The sequence below is a fragment of the Henckelia pumila genome, unplaced genomic scaffold, assembly GCF_033568475.1.
Source record: "Henckelia pumila isolate YLH828 unplaced genomic scaffold, ASM3356847v2 CTG_461:::fragment_3, whole genome shotgun sequence".
Lineage (NCBI taxonomy): Eukaryota > Viridiplantae > Streptophyta > Magnoliopsida > Lamiales > Gesneriaceae > Henckelia > Henckelia pumila.
Window position 1 is genome coordinate 7,895,253 of NW_027331831.1, and position 15,280 is coordinate 7,910,532.

Genomic DNA, 15,280 nt, shown 5'->3' on the forward strand with positions numbered 1-15,280 from the left:
GAAATCTTGAAATGGGGCACTCACCCTCATTTGTCACTTTCTCTTGAATCCGACGTAGGTGCCCGTCGTTTTGGAGGCAATCGGGACCCAAAACTTTATTCTCCCCACCCACCCATGTTTAATGACAATTTCATAAAAATGATCGTCTTTTGAATCAATTTTGTGAGACGAATTTTTTTATTCTATCCGATTTATGAAAAAAATTATTATTTTTTTTGACTCGTCTCATAGATATTGATCCTTGAAATTATCTCACGAAAAATCTACTCATCTCCGTAATAATGCATTATGATTCACGGTTTTTCTTTATTTTCTTATCATATTTATTTAAAATTGTATATAGTAATTATAGAGAGATATATAGAGAAGATAATTTAGATGGAGGAGTTTGGCATTTGGCAATGCCCCTTTCTTGTGGCGAATCTCCAGCGCATTGTCAACTTCAAGGCCCCCTGTACAAAAGCATCTAAATTAGTCTCTTGTAGAGTCATCCATTTGTGATATTACAATGTATTTATTTTATTTTTTTTAAAAAAAATATCTGTTTATTTCAAGGAAGACTTAAAATAAAGTATTATGGAATATTTTTTTCCAAATTTTTATTTATTAGAGATACAAAAAAATTAATTATTTTTGAAATCATAGGAAGCTTATATATATATCTATTATATATATGTTAATAAACTTCTAACTATCTTTGAATAACATAGATTCCCAATGCATTTTACCCTTTTATCTTGTTTCTAAATATAACATGTTAGTTGCCATTAGTTTTATCAAAGAGGAAAAGTTTGTAAGTTGGTTATAGATGCCGTGCACACTACATGCAACACATCCATATCAACCAAACATCACTCGAATTCTACTATTTTTTTTTAAAAAAAATATCTTCTTATTCTTTTTTTTTGTTTGAATTATAATACCAACATTTATTATTATTTTTTTTAAAGAGAATGAATCTTAATCTAAAAACATAAATTATATGTGGTAAAATAAAGAGAGCCGACCGTATATATAAAAAATTAATTCTTCGTATCTAATCCCTTCATAGCACAAAAGGGTCGTTTAAATATTCCAATTTGAATACTCCACAATTATAAGACCCAAGCCCCAAGTGGATACCTATGGTGTTGAATATTGGATATCATTTTTAAAGTAAGAAATATTTAGAAAATCAAAAACATAAATATTTACTCATGGAGATGATAATTATCGGGGAGAAAATTTTTAGATGGAACTGGGAATCGTAACACAATAGTTTACAAAATCATGCTAGCCAATACTTGCATTTGGCAAGCTCTATATGACAAAACTCATGACTTGTTCAAGAAAGTATTGGTAGTGATAATCGAACTTATAATCACTAGTCAAATGTTCTCACATACTCTATCAATTAAAACACTCTCACAGAGTTTGTTGGTGCGAAGAGAGCAACCAAAACGTGACACTTAGATTAGAGTTACACTGTTAATCACCTGTTAATACCGACCGCTATAATTTTCGATAAAACGTAAAACGCTCGATTCTATAATAACATCCACTTATATTTAGAATTTCATAATTAAAAGAGGGATTGAGTTAAAAAGTAAAAGAAGATTCGAAAAAAAAAAATGATTCTGCTAAAGATGTGGCACAAATAGATTACGTAAATTGAATTGTGTGTTCCCCAAATTGATCCAAAGGAGTTTGCCGTGGATGGAAATGTATGCATATCATGATATAATGTCATGACATTTCGTGTGGTGGTGTATTAGTTGCAACACGTAACAAGTACCAAGATCAACCAACCATGTCCCAATCTCACGAGCATCCCACCCATGATTCTTAGGGCCATTTTCGTACTTTCACGGGGAGCCCCCCATTAAAGGTCCTCGTCAGATCCAGCTAAATCAACAATGACATACGATGACTTCACCCTTACGAACCCGCAACTAGCTAGTTAATTTCCTTCCCTAAACTTTTAGCACACATTCATTTTTTTCTAATCACACCAAAGTTTTGGTTCAAATGGGAATTTTTGTAATGAAAACTCTTCGGCTTTCGTTCTGAAAGCCAGATCGAGTTTCGAAATTGTAACGGAATTGCTAAGAATTAACGGGAGAAAGATGCTATGTAGTTCACTAAAAAGAAGCAAACAGAGTGGGAGGGGGAAAACAGACAGAGGTCACATGAGAACATAATAGTGCAATAATAATCCCAAGAGAAGAAAACGTTGAGGATTGGTTTTTAACAGCTACGTTTATTCCCATAAAACATGGTTGGATAATTGTGCCGAGAATTTGACGTTTTCGTAGAGAAAACAAGCCATGTTACTATGTTCTTGCAACTTTTGTGAAGAAATGCGTCAAAGCAAAGGAGATCTTGAGTTGCCAAATTCGAGCTAAATCACTATTTTTTCAATATTAAAGCCCAACTTTTCAAAAATTTAAAAGAAAATCACAAATTGAAGGAGAGATTGTGTATAGCTCACGCCACATAGGTTCTTGAAATATTTTATTCCTTTCATCTCTGTTTAAAGCCCCTTCTCCCTCAACATCCCCGTTACTATAAAGAAGCCTCACTTTCCCTCTCATATTACCCACACCCTACAATACATCTTCCCCCCCACCACCCCCTTCTTGTTCTTGTGCCCCTTTCTTGTTCTATATTATATTCTCCACTTCAATGGGTTGTGAGACAAGTGCTTGATTTTCAAGTTCTTGGTAGTAGATTTCGGCTCCCGGATTGGAAAATTCTCCGCCTATTTGATTTGCATAAACATATGGATCACAAGCTCAACTTTGTGAAAAATGGTGTCTTGAGATTGCCACCTGGTTTTAGATTCCACCCAACTGATGAAGAGCTTGTGGTACAGTACCTGAAGCGAAAGGTGTTGTCCTATCCTTTACCTGCTTCGATTATCCCTGAAGTTGAAGTCTGCAAGTCTGATCCTTGGGATTTGCCAGGTTGGTTCCTTGAGTGCTTTAAGATACTTGTTTTATACAAAACATCCCCGGTCTCAAAAATCAGCACTGTACAGTAAATTTTCATGTTTGTGGGAAATTCAGTGGAATGATGTGAATTTTTTTTTGAACTGGGAGATGGCAAATGTGAAGGAAATAACAGAGTTCATGCTAATGGCATTGAGTTTGTGTGTGTATGTATAGGTGGCTCTGAGCAAGAGAGGTACTTTTTCAGCACCAGAGAGGTGAAGTATCCGAATGGGAATCGATCGAACCGGGCCACGAGTTCCGGGTACTGGAAGGCGACTGGTTTAGACAAGCAAATCTTGAGTTCCAGAAGCGGCCATCAGCCTGTTGGAATGAAAAAGACTCTAGTTTTCTACAGAGGAAAGCCTCCAAAGGGGAGCAGAACTGATTGGATCATGCACGAATATCGCCTCATCAACGCACAAATCTCCGACCCACAAACCAAACTTTCAGCACAGGTGAAAAACTGGACCAGGCCCTTTCAGTTCATATCAACCAGCTGCTGTAAATGAGTCGAATTTAATTGGTTTTTTGTTCAATACTTCCTGCAGGAAAATTGGGTTCTCTGCAGAATATTTTTGAAGAGGAGGAACAACAAGAACGACGGCGGCGGCGACGTTACGCCAAAGGAAAATGTGGCCGCCGCTTCGGGGCCAGTTTTCTTTGATTTTTTGGCAAGGGAGAGAGCTGATTTGAACCTACTACCGGCTTCATCATCCTCCGGTTCAAGTGGCATCACAGAGATCTCGAAAATCCATGAAACGGATGATCATGAAGAAAGCAGTAGCTGCAATACTCTGGCCAACACTCTCAGAAGGAAGCCATGCCTTAAAAAATAAACACATAACTAGCTACCAAAGCTCTTTCTAATTAGCTTTCAGGGACTCCTTTTAATCAAGAACCTGCTTAAATATGTATGTAGATTTGGGTAATGGGCAATGCAGAGAACAAAATGGGAGCAACAAACGTGTTAAATCCAATGTTTCCATGTTTTCGAGTAATATTCATCAACAGAAGATCATTACACACTCGATCACTAAATTTCGGAGTTTGATACTCTGATTGGGGTAATTAATTACTTTTACTTCTCGAACCCAGTGTCTTTTCACCATGCAAAAGCATTTCTTTTTCCTGGTAAATTTGCTCCTGCTATGTTCTTTAACAGCAACTAGTTCGAAGAAAGTTCAGTAAAAGAAGAAAGAAAAAGCGGCAGCATGTGCAAACATAGACTGATCTTTATTTAAAAGAGAATCCCTTTTCCAAAACACAAGAATACGAACATAATCTTTGCAAAATCATATCGCATGGGGTTCCTTGGCCTTATTGCAACCCAAAAAAGAGTTAATTTTTAGGTATCAAGTTCCCTATGAGGCCACCCATGCGAGTGTATATTGAATCTTACAACACCCAACATATACAATATATTTCATCGACGAAGAAGCCAGTTTGAAATGCAATTTTCGGCATACATTTATCAGAACCCATAACGGTTATGTACTTATGTCTATGATTTGAGTCCACGTTGGCATAAGGTTAGTATCTTAATGCTAAATCCATAGTCCAAAATTGATTTGAACATGTGAGATTCATGAACATATATTGTCGGTATATTAGCTGTGTCACACATCGATTGGATAAATGTTTTGGGAGTCCAATATTGGCAAAGACAAACCTCCCCTAGAGGCTAAAGCTAGCTTTTGGGATGTAGTTAGGTCCAAAATCGATTTGTTAACATGGTATCAAAGTCAATTTCACGTTATGTATTGGACTGTCCATAATTGAGTCACATGTTAACGTCTCCACTCCAGTCGTTTCATTTTTTAACATGATATCAGAGCTCAAACCCGCCGCATGTGTTTAATTGTGCTGCCCATAGTTCGGTCATCATTACATGATTGGGCCAAGAACGAGGGGTGTGTTTGTGTATTAATTGTGTCTCACATTGATTGGGTAAATGTCTTGGGAGTCTAATATATTGACAAAGACAAACCTCACATAGAGCTAGCTTTTGTGCTAGAGTTAGATCCAAAGTCGATTTATTAACATATATCGACCCCATGTAATCAAAATAAAATTGAGCTCTTGGATACGATATGCGAGCATCCTCTTATACAGATTACACATTAATTTTTTGAAAAACCCCCCGAGAACTCATGACTACATCCAATAATACACTATATTTGAGGATTTTTCTTTCTTTCTTTTTTTCCTAGTATAAAACAAATACTTCTAACAAATCACGCAAGCCAAATGACTGATAAGTGGCAAATCTAATTCTTAATGGCCAAGTAATTTTCTCGATTTCTTATTTCTTGCAAGTAAATCATATATATTTTTTCCCTTCCGGCAAGTTATTCTATTCATACAATTTGATGATTTGATTGGGCAAGGCAACCAAGAATTTCAATCCCTAGGGCCTGGTATTGAAGAAATCCATGCAAGATTCCTTTCATTTGACAAATAAAAAGAAGGTAGACCTCCACACACAAATATATTCATATTTAATAATGAAATTACATAGATTAAGCAAAGTGATTCTCCCACAATCTCCCAACTACTATATATAAATAACTTTGACTTAAAAATATTCTTAATACAGAATTAGATCTAATCATAAGCACGCCATTACATCTAATCTTGCACTTAACAACTTTTAAATCTCCCCCCCCCCCCCAAAAAAAAAGGTTGGAAAGGTCTTCTCCGATGTGAATTACACGAGTCCTACATGCAACGGGTCGTCTCATCCCAACACTAGTTGACTCCCATCTTGCACGCCTCCTACTTATAATACACAAATAATTTAAGCCCACAAATTAAATGTAAACACCAAACAACAAAAAAGTCATCCATTAAAAAAAAAAAAAAGAACATCTATATTTCTTAGGTACATAGTATGTTGCTATCTAGCAGGTGGTTGCTGATTTCACGATGTTTAGAGCTAACATGATTGATGATATCATATTAAAGAAAAATTATAGACAAAGTTTAATTACAAATGCTAATAACACAAACTTATATGACAAGTGGGTGATTGGCTACTCATTCACAGCATACTCTTTAGTCGAGAAGAAACAACGAATGATTTATCGTTCATCTGATATGAAAATCTCAAATTATTTTTTTGAATCGAAATATACTGATTAACCTTCTTGCTCATGCGTTATTTGTTAACCAAAATTGACATGCAATTACGTTAGGGGGGAGAATACGTTTGGAAACGTTTATAGAGACAAAGCAATAATAAAAATTGCCGACCAAACTTCCTTATGACAGTGGCTTAGAATCATGCTTAGAGCTGTTGGAGTTCTTCACGTCACCCTTTCTATAAACAAGTATATCACTTTCATGTGTGCGTGTATGTATATATACAATATATAATTATGTATCATTTTCTTGCCATAACAAAAATAAATACGATAGGTGAGAGAGACGATAAGATGGGATGAATTGCAATTCAAAAAACACTTTATTATATATTTTTGGTGTGACATGTATATTTTTTTCGTATAAATAAATTTTTCTGGTAGAAAAAATGGAATTGGACTCTTGCCTGGCTCATGAGACAGGTAGACCACACACATGAGTCATGACATAACTTTGGAGAGCATTATATGATAAAGTCAAATCGATAATTAAAGAAACTCATGGCAATTAGAGGGAGTAGGGCAATTTGGGGATTACAGAGTCTAGAGACAAGAAAATGTACATAATTTGCTAATTATGCGAGTTGACAAATTCAAAGACCAACCCACTTGCAGTGTGTTTTATTTGTACAAAAAAATTAACTCCAGAGAGGTTGCTTAGAATCTGTGCAACAACGACATCTCAATTCTTTAGCCACATTCAAATAATACGGTCTCAACAAATATAAAGAAACACTATTAAAGTTGTAGGGTCCCCCCTCTTTATTGTGAACTGAAGGATTTCATACGCAGCCATCTTCTTATACCAACCATGAAATTAGGTTGACCCTACAATACTTTTTTACATAGTTTTGGAAATTATGATTATAACCCCGGATTAGCCTGATAATTGCATGTAGTTAAGAATTTCCGAGCGCCTTAAAATATATTATAAGCTTTATAGCTTCTAAAAACGCCATTTATCTAAGCAAAGTAATAACTTTGCTTTCAGAAGATTGAGCTACATCCTTCCTACGACTCTCAAGTACCTAACTACATTGCCCATGGAGATTTTTAATACAGCAAAGCATGCATAGAAAGGGTCATGGGACTATTCAGAATACCATAACAAAGAATATAGAATACGTGGGCTGATTTATGGTTGCCATGTTAGATGTATTCGAGACTCAAAAATGCTACTGCGTGATTCGCGATGATGACTTCAACTAATGCTACGAAGGAAGATTGAGAAGATAGAAAACAATACAGCAAAAATAGAATTACGCAATTGAGGCATAAAGATGGAAGCACAACAGGAAAAAAAATTTGCAATATATGTGTCGTCCATGTCCAAATGCCTGACAGAGGATTTGCGCTTGTTCAGAATTCTTACTCGTTTCAGCTAATTAGGGATTTTTTGGTCCTCCATGCCAGCATTTTTCCCACCGTCATCTAGAGACATTTCCGACGGAGGAGGATCAGAACATGCCCTCAAAACAGCCTCATTCTGAGAGGAAAACATTTATTCGAGATATTTAGCATCATAAGACATAACACCACAACACACATAAATATAGAGAGATTAAATTTCAAGGCAAACACGCTAAAGATTGTGTTAGTACCTACGTAGCAATTGCTACGTAAAAGATTAAATAATGTTTGGTGAATTAAACTTATCAGGACAATCTTAATAGAGCTGAGTGAATCGATCTTTTAATACATTTAAGCTGATGTGTGAGCTCAAGTTTTTTAACTGTTCCGCACTTCCGCACTCCCGTTCACTTTAGATAAGTACACCCCAAATTTAAACAAACTTGAATTCATGAAGAGAACAAACTACCTGGAATCATGATACCACATTCGAGATGAACAATAAGTTGGGCTAAAGAGCAGTCTCATAAAGCACTAATGAGCGCACACACAACTGGAGTGAATATGCGAATCTTGCTATGGGAGCACTGCCATTCAACAGAAACTTTTGTTTGACTCAACAGATGCATCTCTGTTGTCCCGCAATAAACAACAATGGAGCTAAAAAATCGTACGAAGCCACATTTCTTGTATCACTCAGATACCATATGGAACCAAGGAATTGGTTTATTTACCTTAATTCATTGGCTGTCGTATGGCTACATGAATAAATGATGGGCAGCAAGAAAAAATAAAATCAATTAGTAGTAATTAAGGAAAAACCATCATTGCTCTCTTTCTTTAAAGCTCTCATCATTCGTACATAAATACATGATGATGATGACGACGGATGAAACCAAAAATCTTGAGATTTTTCCACTACAACTTTCCTTTCAGACAGGTTAGCAAGTAAGCAAGACAGAAATTTCCCACATGGTGAAGTGTTAAGATTGTGGACTTAGACCTAACTCCAACCCCAAAATCAAAAGCTACCTCAAGGGTGAGGATTGTCCGAGTCCATATGCGAAACTCCCAAAATTTTATTCAACCGATGAGAACAATTACACCACCACACCCAACTCAACGAATAGTAAATCTTCTTTTATAAGTCTTTGACGTACTCGTACCTGCCACTACTTGATTATAGAGGATGTACCTCGAGATCTAAAACTATAGGCATCTTCACCAACCCCAGAAGCTCGTGCAACTTCACTCCAAGTCAAATTACCATCATCAAACACAAGATCATTTTCCCCATCACCGTTATTACTTATCCCCCAGTCAACCATTCATTACCATCATCAATATCATCTGAAGAAATAGGATCGATCGTGTCACGCATATCATATCGACGCCTCAGAGCCCTATTATACTTGATATAAACCAAATTGTTCAACCTATTATCACTCCCTCTTGGACCATTTACCAAAAAAATAATCAAAGTCCTATTTTTTTCTATCTATCCACTCATCAGCCATCAAAGTGCAACCATATTTAACATGATCATCCATGTACTCTTTCAATATTAATTTTGTATGTTGTAATCTTTTCTTTAAGCATGTAACGCTAACTTCATGGTAAGTAGGGGGCTTCATTTCAGTACCAAATTGCCCAACAGCCTCAATAAATGGTTTAAAACTATCATAATTCACAGCATTAAATGAAATATTTGCATCATACATCCATCTAGCGAACCTTTGCAATGCATTCTCCCTCATTTGCTTCTTATTTTCATCATACAACTTTCCATCCTTTTTTTTATCTTGTTGCACAATCTCGTCAACTTCTTGTCGGAAATATAAATCTATTGGGCCAGTTTGTTTTAGTTTCTTCCTTTGAAAATCAGGTGCAAGATTAGAACACTTACCAATTGATATAGGTCGTTTTCCTTTTGCTTGGGCATCTTCTTCGGCTTCCAAATATTTCTGATGTTCTGCAACTTCATCAAAGTGAGGGATCGCATCCATTTGATTTTTCACTTGTTTCCTTTTGGTGATATATAAACTGATTTCTTATTTCACATGCTATTAACATTTTGGGCAAGTTTTCGTATTTCTATTACCTCAAACGAGATGTTGCTTATGACGATAAATCCCGCCATTAGTTATTTTCTCGCAAAAACTGCACTTCACTTTATTGATATTTTGGGGTCCACTAATGTTCCATAATTCCATGTCGGATCTTTTCGAAGGACTGCCGTTTCAGGAGTCAACATTTTTCGGCAAGAACAAAGCTTTGGAGTATATAAAGGCAAAGGAGAATGGTAGTGAGATGATATGAATTAAAAAAAATTTTTGGAAGCAATGCCAATAATCAAGAGGAATTCTGTAATTGGAAAAACAAACAAGAAGGGTTGTTGGCTGGGTTACCTAATTGGTTGATTTGAATCGATAGAAATCAGGAAACAAATGTGCTTAGTCTTCTACCTTCTCTGCTGAACACGTGAGTAGTGACTGTTGGTGTATTGATTTATGTCCCACATAGGTTTGCCTCACCTCTTGAGTTAGCTTTTGAGTTGAGTTAGGTCCAAGTTTAATTTCTAACATGGTATCAAAGCCCGGGTTCCCGTTATGTGTTGGACGGCCCATAGTTGACCTCACCCATCCCATAGTTGGCCACCCATTTAATATATCCATGCTCCAGTCGTTTCATTTCTGGGCGTGAGAGGGGTGTGTTGGTGTATTGATTTATGTCCCACATAGGTTGGCTAAATAACCTGAACTTCTTTATATGAACAAGGGCAAACCTCACCTCTTGAGCTAGCTTTTGAGGTGAGTTAGGTCCAAGTTTAATTTCTAACAGTGACTACTGATAAAACTAAATTGAAGTTTGAGGGAGATGAAGAGTCTGTTGCGTCGTGAGTCTAAGGACTCAACATGCATGCAGACATTTTTATTATTAAATAAAAAGGGGCTTAAAACTTGGTTGAGCACTTGGGCTAGGGTTTTTTTTAATTAAAATTCAAATTGCAGAGAAGCGTGCACTTCTGCGCTTCTCGTCTAATGAGCGCCTCTGCCCAGGCGCGTCTGTTGCAAAGTATGTGCCTGGGTAAGTACATGGTCTCCTCCGGCCACCACTAGTTCAGTTTGGTTTTGGATTATTTTCATTAGTGGTACACTAATCGTTTTTGTTGGTGTGGGGTTTGGAGCGTGGCGAATTTATCGCCGTTGTGATTCAAGGATTAATGTTGAGTGTTGTAACTATTGCTACTGTTGTTGATCAAATGACTAGAAGGTCAATACTCATGAAATAACAAAAAAATTATATGAAACCATATTGTTATTACTCCGCCATAAAAAGGTTTTAAACAAACTATTACACCAAATCTTCTAGATGTGTCGAATTTTATAGCTCTTTGACAAAGTACAACTTGTTTCAAAATTATTTAATCCAAATCATAATTAAAAAATTGGACAGAAAATCTTCAGTATACATATTCTACTATTGCAAACCCAATAATCCAGCTGTTGTTACAACACTAGGAATCAAAAGCTCGTTGTATGCACAGAATGTTTGAATCAAGAATATCTTAACCACAGATGGAGACTTGGGTTCTTGTGATTGGAGAGAAAATCTTCAGTATACATATTCTACTATTGCAAACCCAATAATCCAGATGTTGTTGCAACACTAAGAATCGGGGGGGTTGGGAGGGGGGAGAATAATAATAATACTTAACTACAGTATGTTTGTATCAAGAATTTCTCAACCACGGAGAAGATATAATGTAATGGTTTGTTTAAAACCTTTTTATGACTGAGTAATAACAACATGGTTCCATATAATTTTTTTGTTATTTTATGAGTATTGACATTCTAATCATTTGATCAACAACAGTACCAATAGTTACATCACTAAACATTAATCTTTGAATCACAACAACGATAAATTCGCCACGCTCCAAACCCCACACCAACAAAAACGGTTAGTGTACCGCCAATGGAAATAATCCAAAACCAAACTGAACAAGTGGTGGCCGGAGGAGACCATGTAATAATAGGAGGCGGTAGTGTCATAGTTATTAAAAGTGTGCGCCTGGCTGCGCCTAGGCGAGAGGCGCAGCCAGGCGCATCAATCGCGCCTGGGTACTGACCTAGGCGCATACTTTGCAACAGGCGCGCCTTCGGCGCACGCCTGGGCCGAGACGCGCATTGGCGAGAAGCGCAGAAGCGCTCGATTCTCTGCAATTTGAATTTTAATTTTTTAAAAAAAAACCCTAGCCTATGTGCCCATCCAAGTTTTAAAACCAACGAAGCCCATTTTTATTTAATAATAAAAAGCCTAATTGCATGTTAAGTCCTTAGACTCACAGCGCAGCAGACTCTTCATCTCCCTCAAACTTTCTCATTCAAACTTCAATTCTAGTTTCATCAATAGTCACTACTCACGACTCACATCACGTGTTCCGGAGAGAGGCAGAAGACCAATGTTGTAAATGGCGGGAGGCGGTGGCGGGGCGGTCAGCGACCGCCTACCGCCTCAGTCACCTAGGCGGTTGAATTTTTTTAGCAATATTTTATAGGTAAATTATATATTATATATAATAATGCAATATAATTACAAATAGTCATAATTTTTTATGTAATATATGTAATTAAATAATGTTTATGAATAAAAAAGCTTTATACAATATAATACAATCTATACAAAGTGCAAATAAATATATATGTGCAAACAAACAAGATAATTAAGGTGGTGGCTAATGGCGGCAGCGGCGGCGGGCGGCTGGAGGTGGTTTGAGGCAGATGGTGGCTGATGGTGGATGAAGCTTGAAACCAAAAGTAAATAAAAAAGATCCTGGAAAAAAAAGTAAATAAAAAAGAGAGTGAAATGTGTTTTTACTATCTATGGTTTTTAATATTGATTGAGTTTGACTTGGTTTTTAAAATTATTTGACTTTGATAGTTGATCGAGATTTTAAAATCATTAGCCGCATCGGCCTCCTCGCCCGCATCCGCCGCCTGCTTGCCTGCCTCGCCCGCCGGATGGCCTCAAACCGCCTACTGAGACCGCCTTAGACAAAGGCGATGCGGTCGAGAGCCGCCTACCGCCTAGGCACTGCCTAGGCGGCCACCTCAACCACCAATAATGAATGGGTGGCCCAACTATAGGTAGTGCAATACATTACGGTGGGCCATAGTTAGATCCAAGTCCAACTTCTTAACGTGGAATCACACCCAGGTTAGAGATGATGGACTTAAACCTAAGTCCAACCCAAAAGCTAGCTGAAGTGGGGAGAATTGTCCAAGTCCATATATGAAACTCTCGGGAATTTTATCTAACCGATGTGGGACAACTAACACACTAACATTGCTTTTGGGGTTGAATTAAGCCCAAGTTCATAATCTTAAACTCTATAAGAGTCAGATTCTGTCTTTAAGTTTCTGCCGTTATGTGTTGAACAGCCCATAGTTAAGCCACCAGTTATTCCCATAGTTGAATCATCCGTTAACATCTACACGCTAGACGTCTATTCCTGGACGTGAGAGAGGTGTGTTAGTTGTTCCACGTCGATTGGATAAAATTACTACGAGTTGCATATATGGACTTGGACAATCTACCTACTTGAGCTAGCTTGTAGGATTGAGTTAGCCTCAAGTTCATAATCCTTAACACGATGAAAAACTCAATTCAACTTCCTATGAAGAAGATCTCAAACGGACAAAAACACATACACATTTCACTACGCAGTTATCACTCTTAAGTCGCTTATGAAGCCAATGCAAGAGAAAAAATGCTTCCCCTCCCAAATTTACCATTCAATTTTCTACCGTAGGCATCGGCAGTAAAAAGAAAAATCAAGGAACCAGAAGAATTTAAAGAAAATATGAGAACATAAGGAAATGCATAAAAGGGTAGTCTATAATCCTAATTCAGAATCATATTAACAGAGTTGAACCAGGAAGCCTTTCATCCTCACGGACTCCTAGTGAATGACCGGAATCAAACGAATGGGGGTGCGCACTATATAAACGGCTTAATAACACGCACGAAATCCTTTTTTCTAGTCAGGAAGCAATCAAATCAATCGTAGCCCAATAGAAGTATATCTTTTTTAATGTGCAGATGGAAAGATTCATTTTTTCAACCAGGAAAATCAAAAAGACGAAAAATAGAAAACTACACGGAAGAGCAGAGTCTAAGATGAAGACTTTCAACAAGCAGTTGGCATGCAGTCAGACTCAACGCTTAAAATCACACCCAACAAAAAATAATCCCATTTCCTCTCGGGAACACCAATACGATCACGACCCCTAGATATTTCCAAACTCGTACAGAGAAAGAACGCACCGGAAACATGACTATTGTAGTACCTGCCAAACACGGCGGAGGCGTTTCTTGGCGTTGGCTTTGCGGGTGGAAGTGAGCTTAATTCTCTTCCAAACAAGGCCTCCCGAGTCATGTTTCTTCACAATCTCCAAAACTCTTGTTCCCCAAAATGCACCCCATGCCGTCGCCATGATTTCCTCCCCTCCCGTTTTCCTCTTCTCTCTCTCCACAAACTGGATTTTAGAAATCGGGGGCTCTTAATGGATCTCTATACAGATTGCAAAAAGTTTGGGCTTCAGTTTCCGTATAGCCCAAAATCGTGACCTTTTTAAATTCCGGAAATTGCATTTCAGTAATTTGAAAAGAAAGGTAACATTTTGTTTGTTTTTTTAGAATCAGCATGGTTGAACATGTTTGAGTGTTCAAATATATATCATATATTAGTATCATATATCTGAAATCATTGACAATCAAAAATATTATATATTAATATAGTAAAACCTCTTTTAATTAATATTCTATAAATTAATAACCTTTCTAAAATAAAAATAAAAAAAACATTATGAAATCCTGACTTTGGCCAATTTGTTTGATCCATAATTTTGATAAATTAATAAGATAATAAATTTTCGAAAAACCTGCATGTAAATATATAATCATCAATATCATATAAATCAATAATCCTCAAAAATTTCAGAAATATAACTATACACGTCGATAAAAATGTGATTCTATTGTTATTTGTTTTTTTTAAAAATAAAATATAATTGAAATATGATTATGGTTGAATTTCATCTCTAAATTTTCTCTCTACATCCAAAATCTTAGGTGTTGCAATCTCAAACTTTAACAAAAAATTATGAATTGTTGTGTTCTTACATAGTTCCAAATATATTGTATCATCCTTGGTGATACCCCGGTAAGCCAGGGTAGCAGAGTTATGCAAAGGCAAGGGAGTCAGGGCTGCTAGTCAGGACAGCGAGTAAGATTTTAGCCCGACTATTTTAGGAAAGAGTGGTGATACTCCAATAAGCCAGGGGTAGCAGAGTTATGCAAAGGCAAGGGAGTCAGGGCTGCTAGTCAGGACAGCGAGTAAGACTCTAGCCCGACTATTTTAGGGAAGAGTGGTGATACCCCGGTAACCCAGGGGTAGCAGAGTCATGCAAAGGCAAGGGAGTCAGGGATACTAGTCAGCACAGCGAGTAAGGCTCTAGCCCGACTATTTTAAGGAGGAGTGGTGATACCCCGGTAACCCAGGGGTGGCAGAGCTATGCAAAGGTAGGGGTGTCAGGGCTGGTCACCATAACAAAGGCAGGACAGGAGCCTCAGGAGCCCGGGAAGACCAGGTCTTCATGATGTAGACAATGCCCATTTCTCAGGGGCACGATCCCCACGATTGTCATCATCCCGAACCTTTCAGTTTCATCGTGCATGATAGGTAAACGTGGGCAACTCCTGCACCCACGACCCAGATCGTGGTCACTACCCTGGAAATGCAGAGTGACTCTC

General features: G+C 37.3%; 2 protein-coding genes across 5 annotated transcripts; one reads left to right on the plus strand and one right to left on the minus strand.

Moving 5' to 3' along the window:
• Positions 1 to 231: 231 nt before the first annotated feature.
• LOC140871612 (uncharacterized) lies at positions 232 to 14,011 on the minus strand. 4 transcript variants are annotated; one of them, XM_073274203.1, is made up of 3 exons: positions 13,816 to 14,011; positions 7,485 to 7,598; positions 232 to 452 (listed from the first exon to the last, which is right to left on the minus strand). In XM_073274203.1, the coding sequence occupies exons 1-2, from the start codon at positions 13,960 to 13,962 to the stop codon at positions 7,494 to 7,496; spliced, it is 252 nt and encodes an 83-aa protein (XP_073130304.1). In that variant the 5' UTR covers positions 13,963 to 14,011; the 3' UTR covers positions 232 to 452; positions 7,485 to 7,493. The 4 variants fall into 4 exon arrangements, with proteins under 4 accessions (XP_073130304.1, XP_073130305.1, XP_073130303.1 ...); XM_073274204.1 differs by lacking the exon at positions 232 to 452 and adding an exon at positions 5,574 to 5,750; XM_073274202.1 differs by lacking the exon at positions 232 to 452 and adding an exon at positions 5,583 to 5,747.
• Positions 2,563 to 4,000, plus strand: LOC140871611 (NAC domain-containing protein 83). Its single transcript, XM_073274200.1, has 3 exons — positions 2,563 to 2,945; positions 3,147 to 3,427; positions 3,521 to 4,000. The coding sequence occupies exons 1-3, from the start codon at positions 2,762 to 2,764 to the stop codon at positions 3,806 to 3,808; spliced, it is 753 nt and encodes a 250-aa protein (XP_073130301.1). The 5' UTR covers positions 2,563 to 2,761; the 3' UTR covers positions 3,809 to 4,000.
• Positions 14,012 to 15,280: the final 1,269 nt, after the last annotated feature.